Below are 23447 nucleotides of genomic sequence, written 5' to 3'. Positions count from 1 at the left end.
TCTTTTTATAGCTAAGCGCAGCTAAGCTTATATACTATATATTAAACTATTCATAGAATAATCTAATACGTTTAAAATTAAAGAAGGATATACACCTAATATAACTGTAAATAATACTAATATAAATAATAAGATAAATTCTCTTTATATACGAGGGCGCTAGCTCGCCGTGCTATCCCTTTCATAGCCTTCATAGCAAGCTTTTTTTCGGCGGCGCTCCCCTTCATATTTTCAAAGAAAATCACGAAGCCGCACTAAGCACGAAAAATATGGCCAAGTATAGTATACAAATCCTGGATATACTTCGTATATCTATTTTTTTTTTTAATAAAGCTCCTCCGCCGCCCTCACTTTTAAGGAGCCGAAATTAGTAAGTTAGCAAGGTAAAGCTTGATGAAGCGAAGCTATAACAAGCTAAAGCATGAAGAAAGCAAGGGTACCTTGCTTACCCCTCCTCTATAATTCGTGCTTTAGCTTTTACAGCTTAGCTGTAAAAGCTAAAGCAGGCCAAGCTTTACAAGCTAAATTAGGTATTAAATGTAGGTATTAAATATTATGATCGAGAAGCAAAAATAGCCAAAAAAAAATTTTTTTATTGATTTAATAGACTATTTATTATTTACAAACTTAACCGGGGTATAATATTAATATTATACTGTATCTCATCTCAGGGTCGAACTAAGATCTAAATATTAGAAGTATTCTGCTCTGCCATTGAGCTAATGAGACTAGGAATATAACCCCCTCTTAGTATATATATATCCTATATACTAAGATTAGCTATAAGTCCATATTTGTAAGTAAATGGTAACTACTTATCTAATCCTGTTAGATGCGTATGCGGTGAACAAAGGAGGAGCTTTAGCACGAGCTTGCGCCTTTCTAGAAGAAGGCGCAAGCTCTAGCGCTCCCCCCCCCCCCGGTAAACTATAGTTTGCTTTATGGATAGCTTTATTCATTTTTTCTTTAGCCTGGCTATAAGCAGCTTGCGCTAACTAATGCATGGATATAAAATTCACCAGATAAAGATATAAAGCTAAAAACTAAAGCGCAATAATTTTAGCTTTGTAAAGGTAGACTAACAAATGCATGAGGTTTAGGTGGGCTTGATAATCCTCACTCTAAGCTAGTGTAACTTCTATTTAAATTCGCTTGCAGTACGTCTGTGTAGAATCCAGGAGTTAATCAAGGATTTCTAGATGCAACTTTTCCTTCCACTAGTTGTGAATATACAATATATAAGAATAATCAAGCAGCTATTACACTTACTATAGAACCTATACTACTGATTAAATTTCAACCTGCAAAAGCATCAGGGTAATCACTAATTCTTCTAGGCATTCCTTGTAAACCTAAGAAATGTTGTGGGAAGAATGTAAGATTAACCCCTATGAATAAAAGTCAGAATTGAACTTTAGCTAAATTTAAGTTATAATTTAAACCTAATATTTTCGGTATTCAGAAATATCATCCTGCAAACATTGCGAATACAGCTCCCATACTTAAAACGTAGTGGAAATGAGCAACAACATAGTAAGTATCGTGGAAAGCTATATCAAGTGATGCATTGGCTAATACAACACCACTTACGAATAAAATACATTAATCATTTAATCTTTCATAACTAAATATGTAACCATTATAACAACCCCCTATTTTAGCATATTTTTTAATTGTACTATGACTAATATTTAAGTCTCTTTGTGCATCCGTTACTCCTTCATACTTACGTATGAAATTTTTATTAGTATCATACACAAATATTCCTTTTCTAATATGACTCATATTATTAATATCTAATATTAATTCTTTACATTCTTTATCAGTCCAATTAGAAATTAAAGGATTATCACTTATATTATAAGGTATATTGGTAAAATATCATTCACCTCTAAATATAGTTTGCTCTTTTATAGCCTCAACAATAGTAGGGTGATTAGATTTAATTAAATGAGCTAAAGACGAAACGGAAGGGAAAATAACCAATAAATTTTTAAAGGAATCATAAATATAAACAGGATAAGCTGATTTAGCTTCCATCATTCTTACTTTACTTTCCATAGAATGACTTTTATTATAAAAAGGATTATTTTCACCTGTTAAAGCTTTAGCAATTAAACCTTTAGTTGTATCACTATGTACTCTATTACTAGCCAATTCAGATAATAATTGTTTAGTTTCTTCTGTGTGCTTATATCCTAAAGAAGAATAACCTTGCTTTAATACATTATAATAAGGCAATATAGATGTTATATAATAAGTCTCTCTAACAGTTAAAACCTGGGGTTCTACATACTCCACTATTAGTAAAGTAAAGTTAGATTGACCATACTTAAGTAAAGCTTTTACAATGGGCATATTAGCATTTTGTCTACTTTTTAAAAAAGTATTGTTAAGATAATTTTTCATTCTAGAAGCTAAGTTAATAGAACTACCTATATAAGAATGCCCGTTTATGTTATTTATTAGACAGTAAATCCCTGATTTATCTTTTTGTTCTTTTAAAATAGAAGATCTATCCTCTTTAAATTGATAATATATCTTTAGTGGAGCTACCCCAGCTAAAGCTACTAAATTTTTCGTATTATCTTCTTTACTAGAAGTTGAATAATGGTTACGTAAGCTATAAATAGAGAGCTTGCGCCTTGAATTAAAACTATTGTTACTAAATGAATGAATTAATGTATTTTTATTTCATGGACTATATCTTCTCGTAAATATTTTACGAGGATCGCGTGTAGTCTCTGAGGGACCTACTAGAGCATTAAATACCCGTTGGTTCCCTGCTGATTGTTCAAAATTATACATTGTCACTGAATATAATTCTAGTAGTATAATTGTCAGAAGTTCCCAGCATATAGCGATCTTTAAAGGGAGAACTAAGTGGTTTATTAATCCTCCTATTGTAAACATAAATACAAAACCTAATGAGAACAACATAGAAGGTGTCATTTTTAGAGATCCTCCATAGCAAGTAGCTAATCATGAGAATATTTTTATACCTGTAGGTACAGCAATTATTAATGTAGCAGCTGTAAAGTAGGCTCTTGTATCTACGTCTAATCCTACTGTATACATGTGATGACTTCATACTATAAATCCTAATATTCCTATAGACATCATAGCATACACCATACCTATATAACCAAATATTGGTTTATTTGAATTAGTTGATATAGTTGTACTAATTATACCGAAACCAGGCACAATTAATATATAAACTTCAGGGTGTCCGAAGAATCCATTTCTTCAAATTTAACTTACTTATTAATTCTCTTGTTAAATCCAGGTACCTGTGGTATAGTAATCCAGGGCTTGTGCGTATATCTATAATACGGAAGAAATCGACTGTACATTAAGCAGCATTTCAGCCACCTACCAGTGAACCAGTCTGTAGCGGTCACTTAAATAACCGACGGTCTTCGAACGAGAATATTCATTGACCGTTAACACTAGTATTGCTAGTATTATTATTAACTTTTCCTTATATTAAGAGGGCTACACTTTGTTAGGGCTGCGATAGAGCTTGCGCCTTCTTCTAGAAAGGCGCAAGCTCGTGCTAAAGCTCCTCTAAAAAAAAAAATATATTTTTTTTATATAGCTCCCCCTTAATATGTACAATAACATATATTCAATCATATATGTATTATACTTAAGAGTTGCAAGTAATATTGACTAAATACTAACTAAATCTAAGGTATATTCAATATAGAATATTTACTCTTTCGGATCTTATATCTTTTTACATCTGTCCTGAGAGTTTCATAACTTGTACGTTAAACCTTGACTTTTTTTCCCATATTTTAATTAAATTTATTAATTAATCTAGCTTTTTCTTTTAATTCAATCCTTTTTATGGGATCTAAATGATTTTTATTTAATAAATCAGCATGTACTTCTTTTCATGCTATATACGAAGCAGATTTTTTCGTAATTAATTTATAGTTATCAAAATAAGTGAATATATTCTTACAGTTATCTAATCCACCTATTCTATATTCATAGACATTGTGACCTGAAGCATGTTTTGATACTTTACCCCCATTAAATAATAAACAAAGATGTTCAAGTATTTTAACATTTTGCTCTCATTTTTGAGCAATATTAAAATTAAAACTAAATCCTTTATCTTTATTTATGGAACAAGTAAAACAACCTTCTCCGTCAGTAAAACCTAAAAGTCAATTGTTATCTAAACTGGGTAAAATTGAAGAATGTTTTACTTCAACTGTATCTAATCTAATTCTTCCTTTAGATACTCATGCATTAAATCCTTTCACAAATTCTTCAAACTTTCCCTTTATACGTGGTAATATAAGATTACCGTTAAATAAATGAACAAATAATTCGATTTCTTTTTTATTTTGAGTAACATATCTACTTGTAACTTTTGATTGAGGTATTACTTTACCAAATCCTAAAGTTTCTTGTATAAATTCTAATACATAAATATCTATATTACTTTGTGTAATAACGAAACAAAGATCGCCTCTTTTATTTATTATAAAAGATCCTTCACCCTCTGTAAATCCTATGAATCAAATTAAGAATTTTTCTGAAGGTAAAGAATTGCCTGGTAAATATTCATTATATTTAAAGTAAAAAGACTCTAAGTTAAAATTACAGAGCTCGCGCCTTGAAGAAGTACTATACTTTAATTTAAATGAAAAGCTAGATTTATTGGCTATTTTAATTATACCTATAACAGCTAAAATTGAATAGTTCATTAAAATATCTCTCAAGAAAAGATGTTGGAATAATATAGGATCTCCTCCACCAGCTACTTCAAAGAATGATGTATTAAAATTTCTATCTGTTAACACCATAGTTATACCACCAGCTAATACAGGTAATGATAATAAAAGTAATACTGCTGTTATAACTACTGCTCATCCAAATAATGCTAATTTATGTAATCTTATTCCTGGTGTTCTCATATTTACAATTGTTGTTATAAAATTTATCGATCCTAATAAACTACTTACCCCTGTTAAATGTAAAGTAAAAATAGCAAGATCTACACTTGGTCCGCTATGACTTTGTAATCCTGATAATGGAGGATAAAGTGTTCAACCTGTACCTACTCCACCTTCAATTATGGCAGAAAATACCAATAATATTAAACTAGGGGGTAATAATCAGAAACTTATATTATTTAATCTAGGGAATGCCATATCTGGACCACCTACCATTAAAGGCATTAAAAAATTACCAAACCCACCTATTAATGCAGGCATAACCATGAAGAATATCATTAATATAGCGTGAGCTGTAATTACACTGTTATATAATTGATTATTAGAAATATATTGAACCCCTGGCCCACTAAGTTCAAGTCTAATTAACACTGAAAAGGCTGTACCTAATAATCCAGAGAAAAGGGCGAATATTAAATACAATGTACCTATATCTTTAGCATTTGTTGAATTAAATCATCTTTCCAGACCCATAGACATTTGGGATCTTAATGTTAAACTAGGCTGGTGGGAACAACTTTCCTTATCTAAAGACAAAATTAGAAAATTATTTAAGTACTTTTTGTGAACATAATTTTTCACTTAAAAGTTATTAACTAATATTTTTAATTAATAATTACAAGCGAACTTACTCTGCGTTGCAAAAGCAAGCTCTATTCCTCTAGCTATCCTCCACTAAAGACTAAATTTAAGAGCTTTAGCACGAGCTTGCGCCTTTCTAGAAGGCGCAAGCTCTAGCGCAGCCCTACTATAAATTAATGTAAATGTAATAACTGTTCTACAATCATATTATATTTTAATTTTAGTGTATTTTCTGTAATTCCTTATCGGCAGATTTTTCGGCGAAGCCGAAAAATACGCCTAGCACTAGCTAGTGCTAGTTACTACTAAAAAATATATAAGTGAATAATCATCATCTGGTTTAGCTTATTTCTGCTACTTAGTTTTAAACTGCAGTAATAAACCATCCAACCTGATAATTTATCAAATTTTTCGATTATGGTTACTAATAGTGTAATATACGGGGTATATGCTTCTAGTTTGCTAGCTTGTGAATACTAACTGGCTAAGTATATACTCGCATTCTAGCTGCCATAAAAGTACTATTCTAAAATATTTAAAATACAAATATTTATTTTCGCATACTTTTGTTTGCTTAGCCTCTTCTTGTTTTCTTCGTACTTAATTTTGGCTGATTTTCCGAAGAAAAATTATAGGCGGAGCTATATAAAAAAAAATATATTTTTTTTTTAGGGAGCTACTATTCCGGCGAAGCAGCCGTATAAAGCTTTAGCTCTATTTCATAGCAGCAGGCTTAACATAAAAGCAGGCTACGATCATTTATATAATAACGACCATCGTGGCTATTTAGTGTAATTATCATAGTATAGTTAAGCTATAGGGTAGCTTGCGCAGTCCTCTGTGGTATTTCATAGCAAGCTAGCTATGCTTTATAAAAAATAAAAAATTTTTTTTTATAGCCCTCCGAGAGCTTTAGCTTTAGCTTTATAAAAAAAAAATATTGCGCAGCCTTCTAGAAAGCGCAAGCTCTAGCCCCAGCCTTCATAGCAAGCAGCAAGCTACTAAAATGTATTTAGGCGGAGCTAGCACTCTCGTGCATTTTTTTTTTTTAAGCAAGGGTAGCGGGCAAGAATATAGTAATACTATAACAAAAATTCATCTATATTAATAGTAACTTATTCATATTTATATATATTAGTTAATATATAATTAATAAGCGATTAAAACTTATTTTATATGGTAACGAAGAGCGAACTTTAGCTTGCTAGCAAGCTACAAAAAAAAAATATATATTTTTTTTTTTTCGAGCTTTGCTAAGCCTTGTTAACGGAGAGAGGAACTTTACTAAGCCTTCATAACACTGCCCCTTAAGGGCAGTGCTACTAAATAAAAAAGATTAAGGAGGAATTGAACCTCGTACAAATGATCTGCAATCACCGTGTAAAACCATTTACAATCTTAATCTTTGCCCAGTACTACAAAGCCAGCACCTTGTTTAGGGCTAGACATATTTTTCGGCTTCGGCGGGCTATAAAAAAAAATTATTTTTTTTTTAGCCCGGCTGCGCTAGAGCTTGCGCCTTATAGAAAGGCGCAAGCTCTAGCTAAAGCTCCCCCTAATTATTTGGAAGGAGCCCACCAGCTCTAACTTTAATGTGCTTTAGCTATAAATATAAAGCACTAGCTAGCTAGCTAATAAATAGCTAGCTAGTAGTAACAATACAGCACTACTCTGTAGTCAAGGGCAAGCTTTACACAGCGTTATACTTATATATTTTTGGCATTATTTTGTAATTCTAAATCTACAAGAGTATTTTCTAATATACTTACTGCCGGTAATATAAATAAGAAATGAGAAAAATACAAGGCAGTACTTAATTGTCCTATTTCTATAAACGGGCTCTCTACGTGTTTAGCTCCTAATTGCATTAACATTAAAAAATTCACTAAAAACAGGTAGAAAGCTATCTTGCTTAGGGGTCTAAATTGTAAACCTTTAGTTAGCCCTAAATCAGCTTTAGGTAATAGTAAAATAATTAGTATTGCAGCTAACATTGCGATAACTCCTAATAATTTATTAGGTATAGATCTTAAAATAGCATAGAAAGGTAATAAATATCATTCAGGTACTATGGCAGGTGGTGTTTGCATAGGATTAGCCATTATATAATTATCACTATCACCTAAAACATTAGGCATAAAGAATACAAAGATACCTAAAACAAATATAAAGATAAATATAGTTATTAAATCTTTAAATAAGAAATAAGGAGCCATAGGCATTCTATCATAATATACTGGTACTCCTAAAGGATTACTTGATCCAGCTGTATCATGTAAAGCTATCATATGCATTAAAACTAATGCCGCTAATATAAAAGGTAATACAAAATGTAAAGCAAAGAATCTGTTTAAAGTTGCGTTATTTACGCTAAAACCTCCTCAAATGAACTCAACTATGTCTTGTCCAATTCATGGAACAGCACTAATTAAATTAGTAATAACTGTAGCACCTCATAATGACATTTGTCCATAAGGTAAAACATAACCCAGGAATCCTGTAACTATCATAACGATAAGGATTATTGTACCTATAACTCATGTCAATGTTCTTGGTGCTCTATATGATGCGTAGTATATACCTCTTCCTATGTGTAAGTACACTAAAAAGAAGAAAGCTGATGCTGTGTTACTATGTAAGTAACGTACTAATCATCCATTGTTTACATCACGCATAATATGCTCTACAGAATTAAATGCTTCTAATACTGAGGGATTATAGTGCATTGCTAAAGTAACTCCAGTTACAATTTGTATAACTAAACAAACTAATAATAAAGATCCGAAATTTCATAAGTAACTTATATTACTAGGTTGTGAAGCGTCTATTAAATAACCATTAGCTAATTTTAATAAAGGGTGATTTTTTAATATTCTCATAATAATTATAATTTATTTATAGGGTATATAAATATATTTATATAGCAAGCTTATTTCTTCCTGCATAGGAAGGCTATGTAATAAAGCATAGCTTTATAACATAGCCAGCCAATAATGGGTATATATTTATTTATTTTTTTTTTAGTATTCTTAGATAGCCCACAGTAAGGTGCTAGCTATATTTCATAGCTAGCGCCTTACTGTGAACAGCTAGAAGTATACATTAAGCTGTATAATTTACAGAACTATTCATCGGTAACTTTTACAGTACGAAGTTCCAGGCTAGCTATAAAAAATTACTTTTTTAGCTAGCTTTATGATTCCTACCTTGCAGGAATAGAACTTTCCTCCTTTGTGTGCTATGAATATATTTTTTTATTATCCTGATATTATGTATCCATATCCGGACAGGATATGAATTAGAAGCTTTGCAGAAAAATACGGCTGCTTCGCCGGAATAGAAGCTCCCTATAAAAAAATTGGCGTAGGAGTACACTTTGTTAGGGCTGCTTCGTCGAAATAGAGCTCCACGTAAAAAACTATTAAATTAGCACATACACATACTGTGTTCCCCTATCAGTTCTAACTCGATAGCTTTCTAGCGCCAGGAAACACTACGCGCTTTAGATCACACCGTGGTAGATTATATTCCACCGCCTACAAATTGTATAGCTAGAAGAGCAGAGAAGTTGTATGCTACAACTGTGGACAATTCTTATCCTTATCCCTACGGATAAGGATAAGAATTAGATTAGGATCAGCTCGCATATTATTTATGTATCCTCCCTATCCCTGCGTATTTCATAGGGTAGCTTTAGCATGAGCTTGCGCCTTTCTAGAAGAAGGCGCAAGCTCTAGCGCAGCACTGATTATAAAAAAAAAATATATTTTTTTTTATAGCTCCGCCTTCATAGCCAAAGGAATAACCGAGCAAGCTATTATAGCTCCTTAGCTCCGCTTAAAAAAAAAAAATAACGTTAGCAGCGAAGCTCTACTAAAGCTCCAAGGTTAAAAACTATTATATAACACTTTCCCTCTTCGAGCTTGCTCTAACGCTTTCCTAATGAAACGAGAGGAGCTAGCTTTGTCTTATTCGAATAATATCCGCACATGAATAAGAGGGAGAGCTTCCCCCCCGCTTTACTCTTTCATTATCACCTCTCTAGAAAACAGATTAAAGCTGTAAAGCTAAGCCTGCTAAGTTAGTAGGTATTAAATATTATGATCGAGAAGCAAAATAGCCAAAAAAAAATTTTTTATTGATTTAATAATAGACTATTTATTATTTACAAACTTAACCGGGGTATAATATTAATATTATACTGTATCTCATCTCAGGGTCGAACTAAGATCTAAATATTAGAAGTATTCTGCTCTGCCATTGAGCTAATGAGACTAGGGGTATTAACACTTTATAAATATACTACGAATGTTTGCAATACGTTGCACCCCGTAAGCAAGCAAACATGCACTCCTTTATTATAATATTTATAGCTTACCTTTATTTACGCCTAATACAGCAGTATGGAGAGTATAACTATACCTCAGCCTGGGTTAGAGTAATAGTAAAAAAATACGTTTTACTCGCAACCCTGAGATAAGGCCGACTATATATTCCTGGATATCATAGTGCAGGTTAGTATCTATATCTAAAAAAAAAGGCTATAGTCCCATTAATAAATATATTTATATTTATTACAAATTAATCCTAGCTTTTAGGAGACGAAGTCTCCTAAAAGCTAATAGCTATAAATTAAGGCGGGCTATTGAATAGAGTTCCTCTTATCGAGGGGTGCTAGAACGAAGTCCGGCTATAAAAAAAAATTTTCTTTTTTTTTTTAGCTCGAACGATATTTCCTTCGGAAACCGCTGCGCAAGCTAAAGCTACCCTATAAAGGTGGGCGATAGGCGTAAAAAAAATGTATTTTTTTTTTTTTTGACAATTAAAGGGCGCGAACTTCGTTCGCGCCAGCTAAAACGTGCCCTCGTGTAAACTAACCCTTAGAGGGGGCGAACGAAGTTCTTCCCACTAGTTAGAAATTAAAGAACGATCTTTATATAACATAAGAATTACTAAGCTTGCTATTGTAATAGAATTTACTACGTCATCTACTACCTGAACAAAAGTAAAAATAGATAAGTAGAAGCAAATTCCTATTAAAATATAAAGAGCGTAATTAGTTACGACTCCATTACTTAAGCTAGAAATTATTTTACTAGCTTTAGTTAAAATAACACCAAATCCATAAGGACCTATTGATTCAATACTACCTTTATCTAAAACTTTTGTCGTTTGACCTCCTATCTCTAAAACTGAATTAACAATGTATTTATTATAAAAGAATTCAACTAAGAAACGTTGATTAAAGAAACCATAAATATAATATCCTAAATTAGATAATTTAAAGTTAGATATTATATTTGGCATAAATTCTGAATATATTATAGCTAATGCTGAGAAAGAAACAGTAAGGATAAAAGGAATTAATTTAAATATAGTAGGTACACCAAATTCAGTGTCAATCATTATTTCATGAACAGGGTGAATAAATATACTATTGTCTATAAAGAACCCTGAACCTAAACCTATGAAAATATCTCTAGTGATATATCCAAAATATATCGAGAATACAGCTAATACCACTAAAGGTAAACTGATAAATATATCACTTTCATGTGCATTTCTATAATAATTAACTGGTCCATTAGGATTAGTTAAGAAAGTTAAGTATATAACTTTAACTGAATATAGTGTAGTAAATATAGCCCCAATTACTGCTATAACATATACATCGATACTACTAAAATGATATTGACCATAGGCAGATTCTAATATAAAATCTTTACTATAAAATCCTGTCATAAAAGGGAAAGCAACTAAACTAAGACTAGCTATTAATATCACAGAATAGGTTAATGGTAGGAATGATATTAATCCCCCGTATTTTCTTAAATCTTGATTATCTACTACTGCGTGTATAACTGCTCCTGCCCCTAAGAATAATAATCCTTTATAGAAGGCATGATTTATTAAGTGAAATATGGCTACATTATAGAAAGATAAACCTATAGCTATCACCATCATACCTAATTGACTCATAGTAGAATATGCGATAATTTTTTTTATATCTTGTGGAAATAATCCTATTAATGAACTAAATATTGTAGTAATAGCTCCTAATCATAAACAGATTAATAATACAGCAGAGCTATATTCTATTAAAGGTGATGAACGAATTAATAAATATACTCCCGCTGTAACCATTGTAGCTGCATGTATTAAAGCAGATACCGGTGTAGGACCCTCCATGGCCATAGGTAATCAGATATGAAGACCTACTTGAGAACTTTTTGCCATTGCACCTATCAATAGGCATATTCCTATAATTGTTGTTATATTTTCATTAATATAAGGAGCTAATGAGAATACAGTACTATAATCTAAAGTCCCTAAAGTTCATAATAAGATAAACATACCTATCATAAAGAAGCAATCTCCAACTCTATTAGTTAAGAAAGCTGAAAGAGAACTTTGATTAGCCGCTATTCTAGTGAATCAGAAACTAACTAATAGATATGAACAAACACCCACACCTTCTCATCCGACGAACATAACTAAATAATTATTACCTGTTACTAGTATTATCATCATAAAAGTGAATAAACTTAAATAACTAAAGAATCTTTGATTGTGGGGATCGTGACTCATATATCCTATTGAATAAAAATGAACTAAAGAACTGATTATTAATACAGGTATTAACATTGATACTGTTAAACTATCAAATTGAAAGTTTCATGCCATATTAAATGATTCGTTATCTAATCATTTAAATAAATTTATTGAAACGGGATTATTATTAAATCCTACTTCAAAAAAGCTAATGATAGCTAATATTGTAGTTATCATTATACTTAAACAACCTAAAATACGGCTACCTGTAACACCGACTTTTCTACCAAAAAAACCGGATACTATAGATCCTAATAAAGGTAATATAATTATACTTAAATACATTATTTATATTCTATTGCAATACTTCCTCTTAGTCTATAAAAAGCTACTAAAATAGCTAAACCGATAGCAGATTCTGCACCAGCAACTACTATAATGTATATAGCATATGTTTGTCCTATTATATCGTCAATATTAACAGAACTTACCAATATTAAGAATGTTATAGATAATAGCATTATTTCTATAGAAATAAGCATTAATATTATATTTTTTCTATTAAATACAAACCCTAAGATTCCTATTAAAAAAAGTACTAAAGTTAAATTCATATTTTATCTAAAACTACTAATTGTTCGGTGGTGGCCTGCACGAATGAGAGCGAGCTTTAGCATGCAGATTTACAGCTTTAGCTTGCTGATTTATAGCTTTAGCTTGCGCAGCGATTTTCTCCGTAGGCGCCAGCTCACCGGAGGGAGAGCTGGCTATGAAGGCAGAGCTATATAAAAAAAATATATTTTTTTTTATAGGGAGGGCTCCGTTCTTCTAGAAAGGCGCAAGCTCGTGCTAAAGCCCCCCCCCTTTGTTAGCGCTGCTTCGCCGAATTAGAACCTCCTCTCCCTACTCTATAAGGAATAGTAACAGGAATTAGCAAGCTATATATAAAGCAAACAGCTTAAAATATAAGCTACAGCTTTATCATACTTTATAGATTACGTCTAGGTATGGCTAATAGTAGCTTTATTAAGTACGGCGCAAGCTCTGTTTTAATAAGCTAGTATCCATACGCAAGCTATATATAAGCAAACCCTTAGTTATAAGTATAACTATCGATAAACAAAATTATCGATAAACAAAATTATCTATAACTATACTAAGGATACTGCAGACTTGAACTACAACAAAGATGACCGAAGCATCTTGTTCTACCATTAAACTAATATCCCTTTATTAATAGCAGGCAAATATTTCATATCACTAAGACAGAGCTTTAGCTTGCTTGGATAAGCTAAAGCCTTACTTATAAATGTACTAAGGATATTGTAGACTTGAACTACAATCATGATGACCGTACCATCTTGTTCTACCATTGAACTAATATCCCTTTAGTAGCGCGAGCTCCCTCCTATTTATAGGAGGGGGCTGTCGCTACTACTAATTTATTAATTTAACTTTATACATTATGAGCTTGCGCGATTTTCTCCGAGAGCTTTAGCTTGCGCAGCGATTTTCTCCAAGAGCTTTAGCTTGCGCAGCGATTTTCTCCGAAGGCGCCAGCTCACCTATAGGGCGAAACTAGAGCTAGCTATAGAAAGCTAGTCATAGCGAACAAAATACCTCGCTCTATTAAACTGAATATAGTCAATGCACAAATTTATCTATATTTACAGATTCTATAACTATAGGCATAGAACTATGAAGAATACCACATATTTCTGAACATTGCCCATAGAATACTCCTTCTCTATTTATGAAAACGGATACTTGGTTTAATCTACCTGGATAAGCATCACATTTTATACCTAAAGATGGACAAGCAAAAGAATGTATAACATCACCAGATGTTATTACAAATCTTATATGTGTTAATTCAGGAACTATTACTCTATTATCAACCTCTAACATTCTTAATCCTCCATCTTCTAAATCAGAATCTGGTACTATATAAGAATCAAATTCTATAAATTCTTCATTTGAATCTATGAAATCAGGATATTGGTAACTTCAGTATCATTGATGACCTTCAGCTAAAATAGTCATAGAGGGGTCATTAACTTCATCCATCAAATATAACAATTTGAAAGAAGGGAAGGCTATTAATATTAATATAACTGCAGGAGTTATAGTTCATATTAATTCGATTAATGTACCGTGATTTAAGTATTTATGTGATATTTGTGTTTTAGTTGAGGCAAAATTTTTTATTATAGAAAATAATATTCATCCTACAGCAAATAAAATTAAAACTAAATAGTACATAATATTATCATGAAGTTCCACTAATCCTTCCATTTGTGGAGTAGCACTGTCTTGGAAATAAATACCTCAAGGCATAGGTGCATCAAAATTAATAAATGTATTAAATAAGTGTTTCATATATAAATTTTTAATATATAATTTCTAATTATATCTTTTTATCTACACCCTTTAACTGTAGCTTTCACCTTTCACTGCTATAAATACGCTTTGTTAGCAGGCTCGATCGAGCTACACATAGATAGCAGGAATTAGAAGCTACAGGGACTGTAGTATAAATATAATAGAATTGCCGCCCGTTGTAAAGGTAGCTCTAGCTTTTAGCTTTATATATGTGGGCTACAAAGAGCTGCTTGCGGATTCCGTAGAGAATAGCCTACTTCGTTAGCCCTCCTTATAAAAATAATAAAAATATAGTCCAGCTTTAGCTTTTAGCTTACTTGCTTTTAGCTAAAGCAATATTTTAGTAGCTTGCTAGAACGAAGTAAGCCTAAAAGCTAAAGCTCTCGGAGGGCTATAAAAAAAATTTTTTTTTATAAAGCATAGCTAGCTTGCTATGAAATACCACAGAGGACTGCGTAAGCTAGAAAAAAATACATTTTTTTCTAGCTCGTACTATAAAGCTATAAAAAGTAGCTTGTGCTAACTAATGCAGGGATAAAAAAATATTCCTAGCTTATAGCCAGCTACACAGAAATTAGCTAGTTAAAGTAAAAGCACTCGTAAAAATTAAGAGTACGAGGGCGAGCTTTAGCACGAGCTTGCGCCTTTATAGAAGGCGCAAGCTCTAGCGCAGCCCTCCTTTGTTAGGGATACGAAGTATGCTTACGCCGAAATAGAAGCTCGAAAAAAAAAATACAATTTTTTTTTTACGCCTAAAAAAAGATTATTATTATACAACATATAATAATAATAAAGCCATCATTAAAGCAAATAAGGCAGTTGCTTCTGAGAAAGCAAACCCTAATATTGAGTATGAGAATAATTGATTTTTTAAGGATGGATTTCTAGCCACTCCTATAATTAGACACCCAAACACTACACCTATACCAACTCCAGCACCTGCTAGACCAATAGTTGCTAATCCCGCTCCAATAAGTTTTGATGATTCTAACATCTTAAAAATTATATAAAAATGTAAATGTGAATGTATTGAAATAAAGAATATCGTGTCCTTAGCTAAGTAAATTAGCTAACCATATAATAGGAGGAGGGCTGCCTACTACTTAAGATACTAGGTAGCTTCCCTCCTATTAAGGTTATGGTTATATTTAGAAATTATTTGTAGCTTGCGTAAGCTAAAAATAGTAGTTTCACAAATTAATACGCTAGGCTATTAGGGTGGAGGCTAATATATATAACAGTTTAACGGGTGAGCTTTAGCTTGTTAATTACTATTATTAGTAAGCTAAAGCCTTCATACTCTTTTTATAAGGGAGCTTTATAAAGGCGAGGCAAGCTCTATAACTTGCTTATTTCTATTCGTGTTTAGTATAGCTTTAAGCTAACGCAGTAATAGCTTGAGCTTGCTCTAGTTTTTAGCGCGAGCCTCTGTGAAGGCTTTAGCTTGCGGATTTTTATTTGATAAATCTGCTATTCCCTACGGGGGAAGCTCCAGTAAGCTCGCCTTCATAGCAGAAAAATCCGTAAACTAGAAAATTAGCAAGTTAAGGGGCGGTGTGTATGACCTTTAGCACTAATGAATGCGGTATTTCATAGCGAGCTCGCTATGTTAAAAAAAAAATATATTTTTTTATAGGGTAGCTTTAGCTTGCGCAGCGATTTCCGGAGGAAATATCGTTCGAGCTTGCTGATTTTTCGACTTTGGCGAAGAGCTTGCTATGAATACACTTTGTTAGCAAGCATACTTAGTAGCCCTTCTTTATAAAAAAAAAATACAAGGAGGCTGCGCGATTTTCTCCGAAAATATGTAGGGGGCTGCTTCGCCGAAATAGAAGCAGCTCCTCCGCCTTTATAGCTAGCGGTAACTATAAATCTTCATAGTTAGCGCCCCTTTGCCCGGCTTCAAATAAAATACCGCGATTACAGGGGACTTAATTATCGCAAACATATCCGATAGATACCAAGCTACTATGGTAGTAACTGAAATTGCAAAGCTGAGAATAACTGTACTCCAGCACTGCATAGCTTTGCTACTAAACACCTGAGTAAAAATTTTACTGCTACTTATGTTCAGTAAACATATTAATAAATTTTTTTGATTTATAAAAATAATTATTGGATTGTCTACTATCTATTTTCAAGGCATTTTTACCTAATTCAAATACAAACCCCGCAGTTATTATACCTATGAAAATTAGCACTACTATTAATCCGTAAATACCATTTTCATATACACTTATACCATATGGATATATTACTAATATTTCTAAATCTAATAAAAGATAAACTAATGCAAATATGAAGAATTTAACACCGAATTGAGTTCTATTTTGACCAAGAAAACTGTGAAAACCACATTCAAAAATACTATATTTTTCTTGGTATGGGTTATGTGGAGCCAGTATGAAATTAAGAAGTAAAAAAACTATTGTTAAAATAGTAACAAAAACAAAAAGAAAAGTTACACTACTCATTTAATTGTTAAATAAAATTTGTACCAATATGGTCAAGGTTGTTAGCTATTAATATTTATTATTAATATTTCAATATATTTCTATATTGTTCAGACTATGTCATTATTACTTTAATACTTAAAGTAATATTGGATTTTATACCACCCTTAGCTAGCGCCCTCTTATGGGTAGGCTAGGCTATTAAGGTAATTTAGTCGTTGAACGGTTTTATTTTAATAAGAGGGCTACGAAGTATGCTAGCTAACAAAGTGTATTCATAGCAAACATACTTCGTTAGCCCTCTTAAAATAAACTACGCTGCAAATTATTTATTAAGACGGGGGCTGCGCTATAACTTGCGCCTTCTAGAAGGCGTATTTCCTCTGGGGACGAAGCTCCTGCAAAGCTCCTCCTGCTAAAGCTCTTCGTAGGAACAAGCTTTAGCTTCCCCCCCTCTATATTAATAAATCTTTTTGCAATTTATCCAATTTTCAATATTTAATACACAGAGAGCGAGCTTTAGCGCGAGCGCTGCCGGGCTGGCTGGAGGGCCTCTGTGTATTATCTAATGGGGCAACCTATATGCTGTATTTATTATACATTGTATTAAAGTCTATATGAGTTCATATTCTTTCTTATTCTACGTATTTCATTATGTCCTTCCTGTGTTAAGTGATTTTTGGACTCTATTATTTTTGCTGCTTCAGATCAGTCTTTAAAATCTTTGTATTTAACACCTTTAATCTTATATTTATCAAAAAAAGGAATAATCTTATGATTTATATCTTCAAATTTTCTAATAACAAAAATTACAGCTTTTTTATCTTCATGATAATTCAAATTACCACAATTAAAAAAATAACCCAAAAATTTAAACAGTTCATCATCTTTAGCCCCCCCAAGCTCGTACTGAAATACTCTAAAACTTAATGACACTCGTTTATCTACTGACTGTGAAGCATATATTGAAAAAGATCCTCTTCCAGATACAAATCCAGCTATTCATTCAGGGTCAGGTATCACTATATCTTTAACTAAAGGTCTCGCAACCGGTATAGTGTTAGGAAAATTATCTTTAACTAATGAAGATGAAGATAAATTCAATGAAACACCTATATCCACAATTCCTTGTAAACCTTCAGAAGTTAAATGCTCTTGGTTATTTAATTTATTAACAATTAGTTTGAATAAATCAAAATCAGCTCTTTTTTGTGACATTAAATTATATTTATCGAAGTGTGATATTATTATAGCTACTTCTTTTAAAGATCTTACTTTATAAACACATTCCTTATTATAAATCTTAATTGAACCTATATTATTAAAATATGCTTTAATTTCTTTTAATAATGATAAATCTCTTATATCGAGTTTAATTTTAAATCCAGGTCTTACTCTTAATTGGGTTTTTTCTAAATGTACCATAAAAGAACCTTCAGCATCAATAATTCCTGTAATAAATCAAGGACCTATAGGCTTATTTTTGTCGTTTTCAAGAGGGCAGCTAACTTCGTTCGGACTGCGCAAGCTAGAAAAAAATACATTTTTTTCTAGCTTTAGCTTGCGCAACGACTCCCTGGGGGAATATCCACGCAAACTAAAGCTCTTTCTCGAGGAGCTGCAGCTGCTGCAGCTGCAGCTTGGTGCGCATATTTTTATCGAGGAGGTGCTGCTTGTTGCGCATATTTTTCGGCTTCGCCTTACGAAGTATGCTTTATAAAAAAAAGAAATTTTTTCTATAGCCGGACTCCGTTCCAGCATGCTAAAGCTATAAATCAGCAAGCTAAAGATATAAATCAGCATGCTAAAGCTCCGCCTTGTTGTATAATTATTAATGAATATTGTAGAATAAGTTTTAAAAAAATAAAAACTTATAATAGACTTGTTGTATATTAAATTTATTTTGTTAAAAAATGGCATTGTTTTTTCTTTACCCATGCTTAGCCATTCTTTGTTCATAAATAAAAATAATAGAATAACAAGTGTAATTATAGAAATTACAAAAGAAATAGGACTTGATATAGCTATATTTTTATAGTTAAAGTTTAATTTATTAATTATTTTTTGATTATTATCTAAAACATTACCTTTTAATACTAGATTTTCCAATAATGGATTTATTTTATATTCAGGTAGACTAAAGAACATTTCTTTTATTATACCTAAATAATAAACTCCTCCTATAACACTAGTTAATATCGCTATTAAAGATAAGAAAATAAGACCTTTATCTAAGGCTGCACTTAACACCATTTGTTTTCCAAAGAATCCTATTAAAGGTGGAACTCCTACAAATGAAAATATAGTAATAGCCAAACTTATAGCTAAGAAAGGATTTATATAAAAATAACCTTTCAATTGAGTTACTAATTGGATAGGTGAATTATTTTTGTCCATTAATTCTTCATGTTCTTTGTTTTCACTTATATAACAATATAAAGAGAACCCTATAGCTATTAATATAACAAATGCATTTAAATTACTTATAGAATATTGTGTTAAATAGAATATAAATGCTTGAGTAGATTCTACACTAGATATACCTAATGCTAAAAGTATAAACCCTACGTGAGATATAGTACTATAAGCAAATAATCTTTTTATTCTAAATTGAGTTAAACCTACTACAGTTCCTATTATTAATGAGAATAGTGAACTTATTAATAAAATAAATGTTCAACTCATTTCTGAAAAACTACTGTTAGTATAATATACTAATTGTAATAATAATATAAATATAGAAATTTTGGCTATTATAGCTACGAATGTTGTCACTATTGTAGGTATAGCGTCATAAACGTCAGGCGATCAAAAATGGAATGGTGCTGCACTTACTTTAAATAAGAATCCTATTGTAAAAATTACTAAAGAAAGATTAATATAATAAGGTGTATATCATAAATTCGTAGAAAGATCACTTATACTAGTTATGATGTATAAACCATCTAAGTTAGTAGTACCTGAATTAGCATATAATAAACTAGTTCCTAATAAGATAAAACATGAGCTTAATCCTCCTAATAAAAAGTATATTAAACCACCTGTAGTAGATAATTCAGAATTTCTATATATAGTACTTAATATATAAAGACCATAACTTTGTAATTCTATTGCCAGGAAAATAGATACTAAATCATTAGTAGACATTAATAATACTGCACCTGTAATTACAAATAATATAATTAAAGGATATTCAATAATTTTAAAATGTTCTCCCATTTTATTTATTATTTTTGTATTATAATAAATAAATTTATATAACAATAAATCTTTTAAAGAAGAATATTCTGATACTCATACTTTTCTAGGATAAAAACTAGTTAATTGTAATATTAATATACTAACTAAAAATATAAAAATATGGAATATTTGTGTGATATTTGACATAAGTAATAAACCACCGTGTAAACCTACTCCTTTAGTTATAACAGCTAAAGAAGACATATCATGTAAAATACAATAAATTAATATTAATATCGATATTCTATTAAATAGTATCGATAAATCTCGTCTTATATTGACGGCGTTTGAAAGTAAAACTAGTACTATTGATAATATGATCATTTTTTTTTTTTTTTATGCGCTTAGCTAGTCCGCCCGACTATTCTTAAAGGCCAACTAATATAAGGAGGCGAGCCTTAGGAGAAAATCGAATTCTCATTACTAATGTATGAAATTAGAGTTTTAACCATTTAAACTACTTAGGCTTTTTAATCGTGCTATGGGGCTATAAAGCTAGCTATTACTGCACCTACTAGTCCTAACAGAGTGTACTCCTCGCGCTAGCTAAAGCTAGCGCAACACACAAGGAATAGTATAAGGAATTAGAAGATTTGTGCGAAGCCCTCCGAAGGGGGGCGAAGCTGTCTACCTTCCTATCACTATTTATTCGTATTATTTTGTCCTGTTTAGCTAAAGCTATTGCAAGCAATAGAAGGGTGCTTCGTATAACTCGGCACCCCTGGAATAAAGCTAAAGTTGAGGACCTAATCCTAGTTATTGCTTTTTTTATGAGGGCTATAAAAAAATTTTTTTTTCCTCGAAGGGTGCGCAAGCTACCCTATAGCGAACTTTAGCTTGCTTTAGTTTACTTAGGCAAGCTAAAGCCGTACCATAGGATATACAGCAATCCTTGGGTAAACACTCGGGCTCGAACCGAGAACAAGTTACACCACAAATAACCACTCTACCTATTGAGTTATGTCTACCTTAATAAATCTAGCTTTAAGGTGTTAAAAAAAAATAGTATTTTTTTTTTTTCGAGCTTACTGGAGCTTCCCCCCCTATTTTCCGAAGAAAAATCATGGCGGCTGCTTCGCCGAAATAGAAGCTCCCTATGCATACTTCGTAGGGAGAGCTGGCTATGAAATACAGCTAGTGTTGTATTATAATTATCCTGCGGTGATTCGAACACCGACTCTAAATACCAAAAATTTATGATCTACCCATTAATCGACAGGATATTACGTGCGTGTCTACGAACGATCCTGTACACGCACGGACAATCTAATCTATATGTAAGTATATTACATAGGCATTATCATGTCTGATGTAAGCCAAGCCTTAATTTTACTAGTCACTTATTTTCCACCGGACGAGCTAAATAAAAAAAATATATTTTTTTTATAGCTCATCCCTGGTGAATATAATTATTAATTTCTCTAGCCGCTTATTTTACACCATTTCATTTTCATAAGAAAGCTAGAGCATGCATGCACCTTAAATGTTGCATTATTTTTAACCTAGGACATTAAGGATGCTCTAGCTACAACTCGAAATATTAATGCCTTAATATTTCTATTAGTCTCATGTTTTCACGCCTCCATCCAAAGTTTGCTACTACTATAAATTGTCAGGTGTATAACTTCATTCGCAGAGCCACACCCCACAGTAGTATTTTTTATTTTTTTTTTTACCTCCTCCTATATACTATGATCTAATAGTATCCCTTGCATAACTAATAACTTTATAAACTAAAGAATCATTAGTCTACAGGCAAGAGGACTTGAACCTCTATGGTAATAATACCCGTCGCACCTAAAACGACTTCGTCTTCCATTCCGACATGCCTGCTTTTTTTTAGTACTAGCTTAGCTAACAGCATTCCTGCTCTCTTCATAGGTATAGCTATCTGTCTATACTTATATTATTATAGCTAGCTATATCTTGCTTCTAGTAGGCTTTAGGTTAGCACGAGTAAAAAAAAAGCAGTATTTTTTTTTTCCAGCTTCGCCTAACGAAGAGGGCTATAAGAAAAATATATTTTTTTATATAGCTCCCCTCCCCCCCTCCATAGTAAGCTCACTCTTAAAAGACTTTTTAGCTATTTTTATCTCCTTCACAGAAATATAGGACTTGCAGGATTCGAACCTACATTTTAATGATTAAAAGTCATATGCATTCACCATTATACTAAAGTCCCTTATGCCAAAATATATATATATATGTATATATTATCGTTAGTAGTGCAGCAAGCTAAAGCCAGAATAGTGAGTGGTATTTAGATCGCTATGAAAGCAGCTTTAGCTTGCTAATATCTAGCTAACTATAATTAATATTCCTGCCTAGCCTAGCTAGCTTTTAAGGTGGGGAGTAAAAAAAAATATATTTAGGCATATTTTTCGGCTTTGCCGAAAAATATGCAAGCTAGAACGAAGTCCCTCGCACGAAAAAAAAAAAATACATTTTTTTTTCTAGCTTTAGCTTGCCCAGCAATTGTCGGAGGGAGAGCTGGCTATGAAGGCGCCAGCTCTCCCATGCAAGCTACTCCTAATTCTTATTTTTACATAGCGGAGCTTACTTATTAGGACCTAGCCGAAATAACTACCCAACCTAAAGCCAGGTATATTGCTAAATAATAAGCTATCATCACTATATTGTTATGCACACGGTAAGACTTGAACTTACAACAAAAATAGCTTCAATATTTCACTCTACCGATTGAGTTACATGTGCTTTTGTTAGTTACTAAATATCTTTCTTTTAGGACGAGCTTTAGCACTAATGAATGTGGTATTTCATTGCAAGCTCGCTATGTTTTATAAAAAAAAATATATTTTTTTATAGGCTACTAAGTATGCTTGCTAACAAAGTGTATTCATAGCAAGCTCTTCGGCTTCCCTGAAATCAGCAAGCTAGAACGATATTTCCTCCCCCCATTATTATACTTTGTAACTATTAACAATTTAAATTTGTCGAGACTTCTAATACCCCTAAGTTTAAATATAGTATCTTACAACTTAAACGTTCTGCTCGACCAATTGAGCTTCACGAGCTTATATGGAGACACTCGGATTCGAACCGAGCCTTCTAACATGCAAGGTCAGCATTCTACCAAATAAATTATGTCCCCTTACTGGTAGATTATATATTGCTATAGTTATAGCAATCTACCAGTATATTTTATATATGGCGAGTTACTTTGTTCTAGCTTGCGCACACCAAAGAATTCGAAGGTAACTAACTATAAACTACTGCCGCTTATGCTAATTTTTCATCCTCA

General features: G+C 32.0%; 11 protein-coding genes and 12 non-coding genes, besides 14 other annotated features; all 23 read right to left on the bottom strand. All coding sequences in view use genetic code 4, as the record gives it.

Annotated features, from left to right (window-relative positions):
• Positions 1-146: part of a direct repeat that runs on past the window's edge.
• A 455-nt stretch (positions 147-601) lies between these two features.
• Positions 602-733: a direct repeat.
• Positions 602-23447: part of a direct repeat that runs on past the window's edge.
• On the bottom strand, positions 659-729 carry trnR4(ucu). The gene has a single exon. It is a non-coding gene; the product is annotated as a tRNA-Arg (tRNA).
• Positions 855-904: an inverted repeat.
• cox1 (cytochrome c oxidase subunit 1) lies at positions 1060-5456 on the bottom strand. One transcript has 3 exons: positions 4742-5456; positions 2895-3242; positions 1060-1589 (listed from the first exon to the last, which is right to left on the bottom strand). The coding sequence occupies exons 1-3, from the start codon at positions 5454-5456 to the stop codon at positions 1060-1062; spliced, it is 1593 nt and encodes a 530-aa protein (YP_005088222.1).
• Positions 1603-2892, bottom strand: cox1-i2 (GIY-YIG intron encoded protein; the record flags this gene model as incomplete). Its single annotated transcript has 1 exon — positions 1603-2892. A coding segment is annotated over one exon (1290 nt), but the record flags the coding sequence as incomplete, so codon positions are not given.
• Positions 3521-3570: an inverted repeat.
• On the bottom strand, positions 3804-4739 carry cox1-i1 (LAGLIDADG intron encoded protein; the record flags this gene model as incomplete). Its single annotated transcript has 1 exon — positions 3804-4739. A coding segment is annotated over one exon (936 nt), but the record flags the coding sequence as incomplete, so codon positions are not given.
• Positions 5671-5701: an inverted repeat.
• Positions 6388-6437: an inverted repeat.
• trnC(gca) lies at positions 6892-6962 on the bottom strand. The gene has a single exon. It is a non-coding gene; the product is annotated as a tRNA-Cys (tRNA).
• On the bottom strand, positions 7265-8437 carry cob (ubiquinone:cytochrome c oxidoreductase apocytochrome b). The gene has a single exon. It carries the CDS (start codon positions 8435-8437, stop codon positions 7265-7267), a length of 1173 nt encoding a protein of 390 aa, YP_005088221.1.
• Positions 9706-9837: a direct repeat.
• trnR3(ucu) lies at positions 9763-9833 on the bottom strand. The gene has a single exon. It is a non-coding gene; the product is annotated as a tRNA-Arg (tRNA).
• Positions 10467-12455, bottom strand: nad5 (NADH:ubiquinone oxidoreductase subunit 5). The gene has a single exon. The coding sequence runs from the start codon at positions 12453-12455 to the stop codon at positions 10467-10469; it is 1989 nt and encodes a 662-aa protein (YP_005088220.1).
• Positions 12455-12724, bottom strand: nad4L (NADH:ubiquinone oxidoreductase subunit 4L). The gene has a single exon. The coding sequence runs from the start codon at positions 12722-12724 to the stop codon at positions 12455-12457; it is 270 nt and encodes an 89-aa protein (YP_005088219.1).
• Positions 12936-12966: an inverted repeat.
• trnR2(agc) lies at positions 13270-13339 on the bottom strand. The gene has a single exon. It is a non-coding gene; the product is annotated as a tRNA-Arg (tRNA).
• On the bottom strand, positions 13426-13496 carry trnR1(acg). Its single transcript has one exon. It is a non-coding gene; the product is annotated as a tRNA-Arg (tRNA).
• Positions 13627-13678: a direct repeat.
• cox2 (cytochrome c oxidase subunit 2) lies at positions 13740-14489 on the bottom strand. Its single transcript has one exon. The coding sequence runs from the start codon at positions 14487-14489 to the stop codon at positions 13740-13742; it is 750 nt and encodes a 249-aa protein (YP_005088218.1).
• Positions 14899-14948: an inverted repeat.
• Positions 15262-15486, bottom strand: atp9 (ATP synthase subunit 9). Its single transcript has one exon. The coding sequence runs from the start codon at positions 15484-15486 to the stop codon at positions 15262-15264; it is 225 nt and encodes a 74-aa protein (YP_005088217.1).
• Positions 16204-16246: an inverted repeat.
• On the bottom strand, positions 16553-16966 carry nad3 (NADH:ubiquinone oxidoreductase subunit 3). The gene has a single exon. It carries the CDS (start codon positions 16964-16966, stop codon positions 16553-16555), a length of 414 nt encoding a protein of 137 aa, YP_005088216.1.
• Positions 16967-20509, bottom strand: nad2 (NADH:ubiquinone oxidoreductase subunit 2). One transcript has 2 exons: positions 18878-20509; positions 16967-16999 (listed from the first exon to the last, which is right to left on the bottom strand). Exons 1-2 carry the CDS (start codon positions 20507-20509, stop codon positions 16967-16969), a joined length of 1665 nt encoding a protein of 554 aa, YP_005088214.1.
• nad2-i1 (LAGLIDADG intron encoded protein) lies at positions 17552-18877 on the bottom strand (the record flags this gene model as incomplete). Its single annotated transcript has 1 exon — positions 17552-18877. A coding segment is annotated over one exon (1326 nt), but the record flags the coding sequence as incomplete, so codon positions are not given.
• Positions 18639-18671: an inverted repeat.
• trnM3(cau) lies at positions 20580-20652 on the bottom strand. Its single transcript has one exon. It is a non-coding gene; the product is annotated as a tRNA-Met (tRNA).
• On the bottom strand, positions 21081-21153 carry trnH(gug). The gene has a single exon. It is a non-coding gene; the product is annotated as a tRNA-His (tRNA).
• Positions 21337-21408, bottom strand: trnQ(uag). The gene has a single exon. It is a non-coding gene; the product is annotated as a tRNA-Gln (tRNA).
• trnL2(uag) lies at positions 21936-22018 on the bottom strand. Its single transcript has one exon. It is a non-coding gene; the product is annotated as a tRNA-Leu (tRNA).
• Positions 22295-22367, bottom strand: trnK(uuu). The gene has a single exon. It is a non-coding gene; the product is annotated as a tRNA-Lys (tRNA).
• trnF(gaa) lies at positions 22828-22900 on the bottom strand. Its single transcript has one exon. It is a non-coding gene; the product is annotated as a tRNA-Phe (tRNA).
• Positions 23011-23053: an inverted repeat.
• On the bottom strand, positions 23226-23297 carry trnA(ugc). The gene has a single exon. It is a non-coding gene; the product is annotated as a tRNA-Ala (tRNA).

Source organism: Gibberella moniliformis, mitochondrion, assembly GCF_000149555.1.
Source record: "Gibberella moniliformis mitochondrion, complete genome".
Classification (NCBI taxonomy): domain Eukaryota; kingdom Fungi; phylum Ascomycota; class Sordariomycetes; order Hypocreales; family Nectriaceae; genus Fusarium; species Fusarium verticillioides.
Note: the sequence above shows the minus strand (reverse complement) of the source record. Positions and strands in the feature narration are given on the sequence as shown.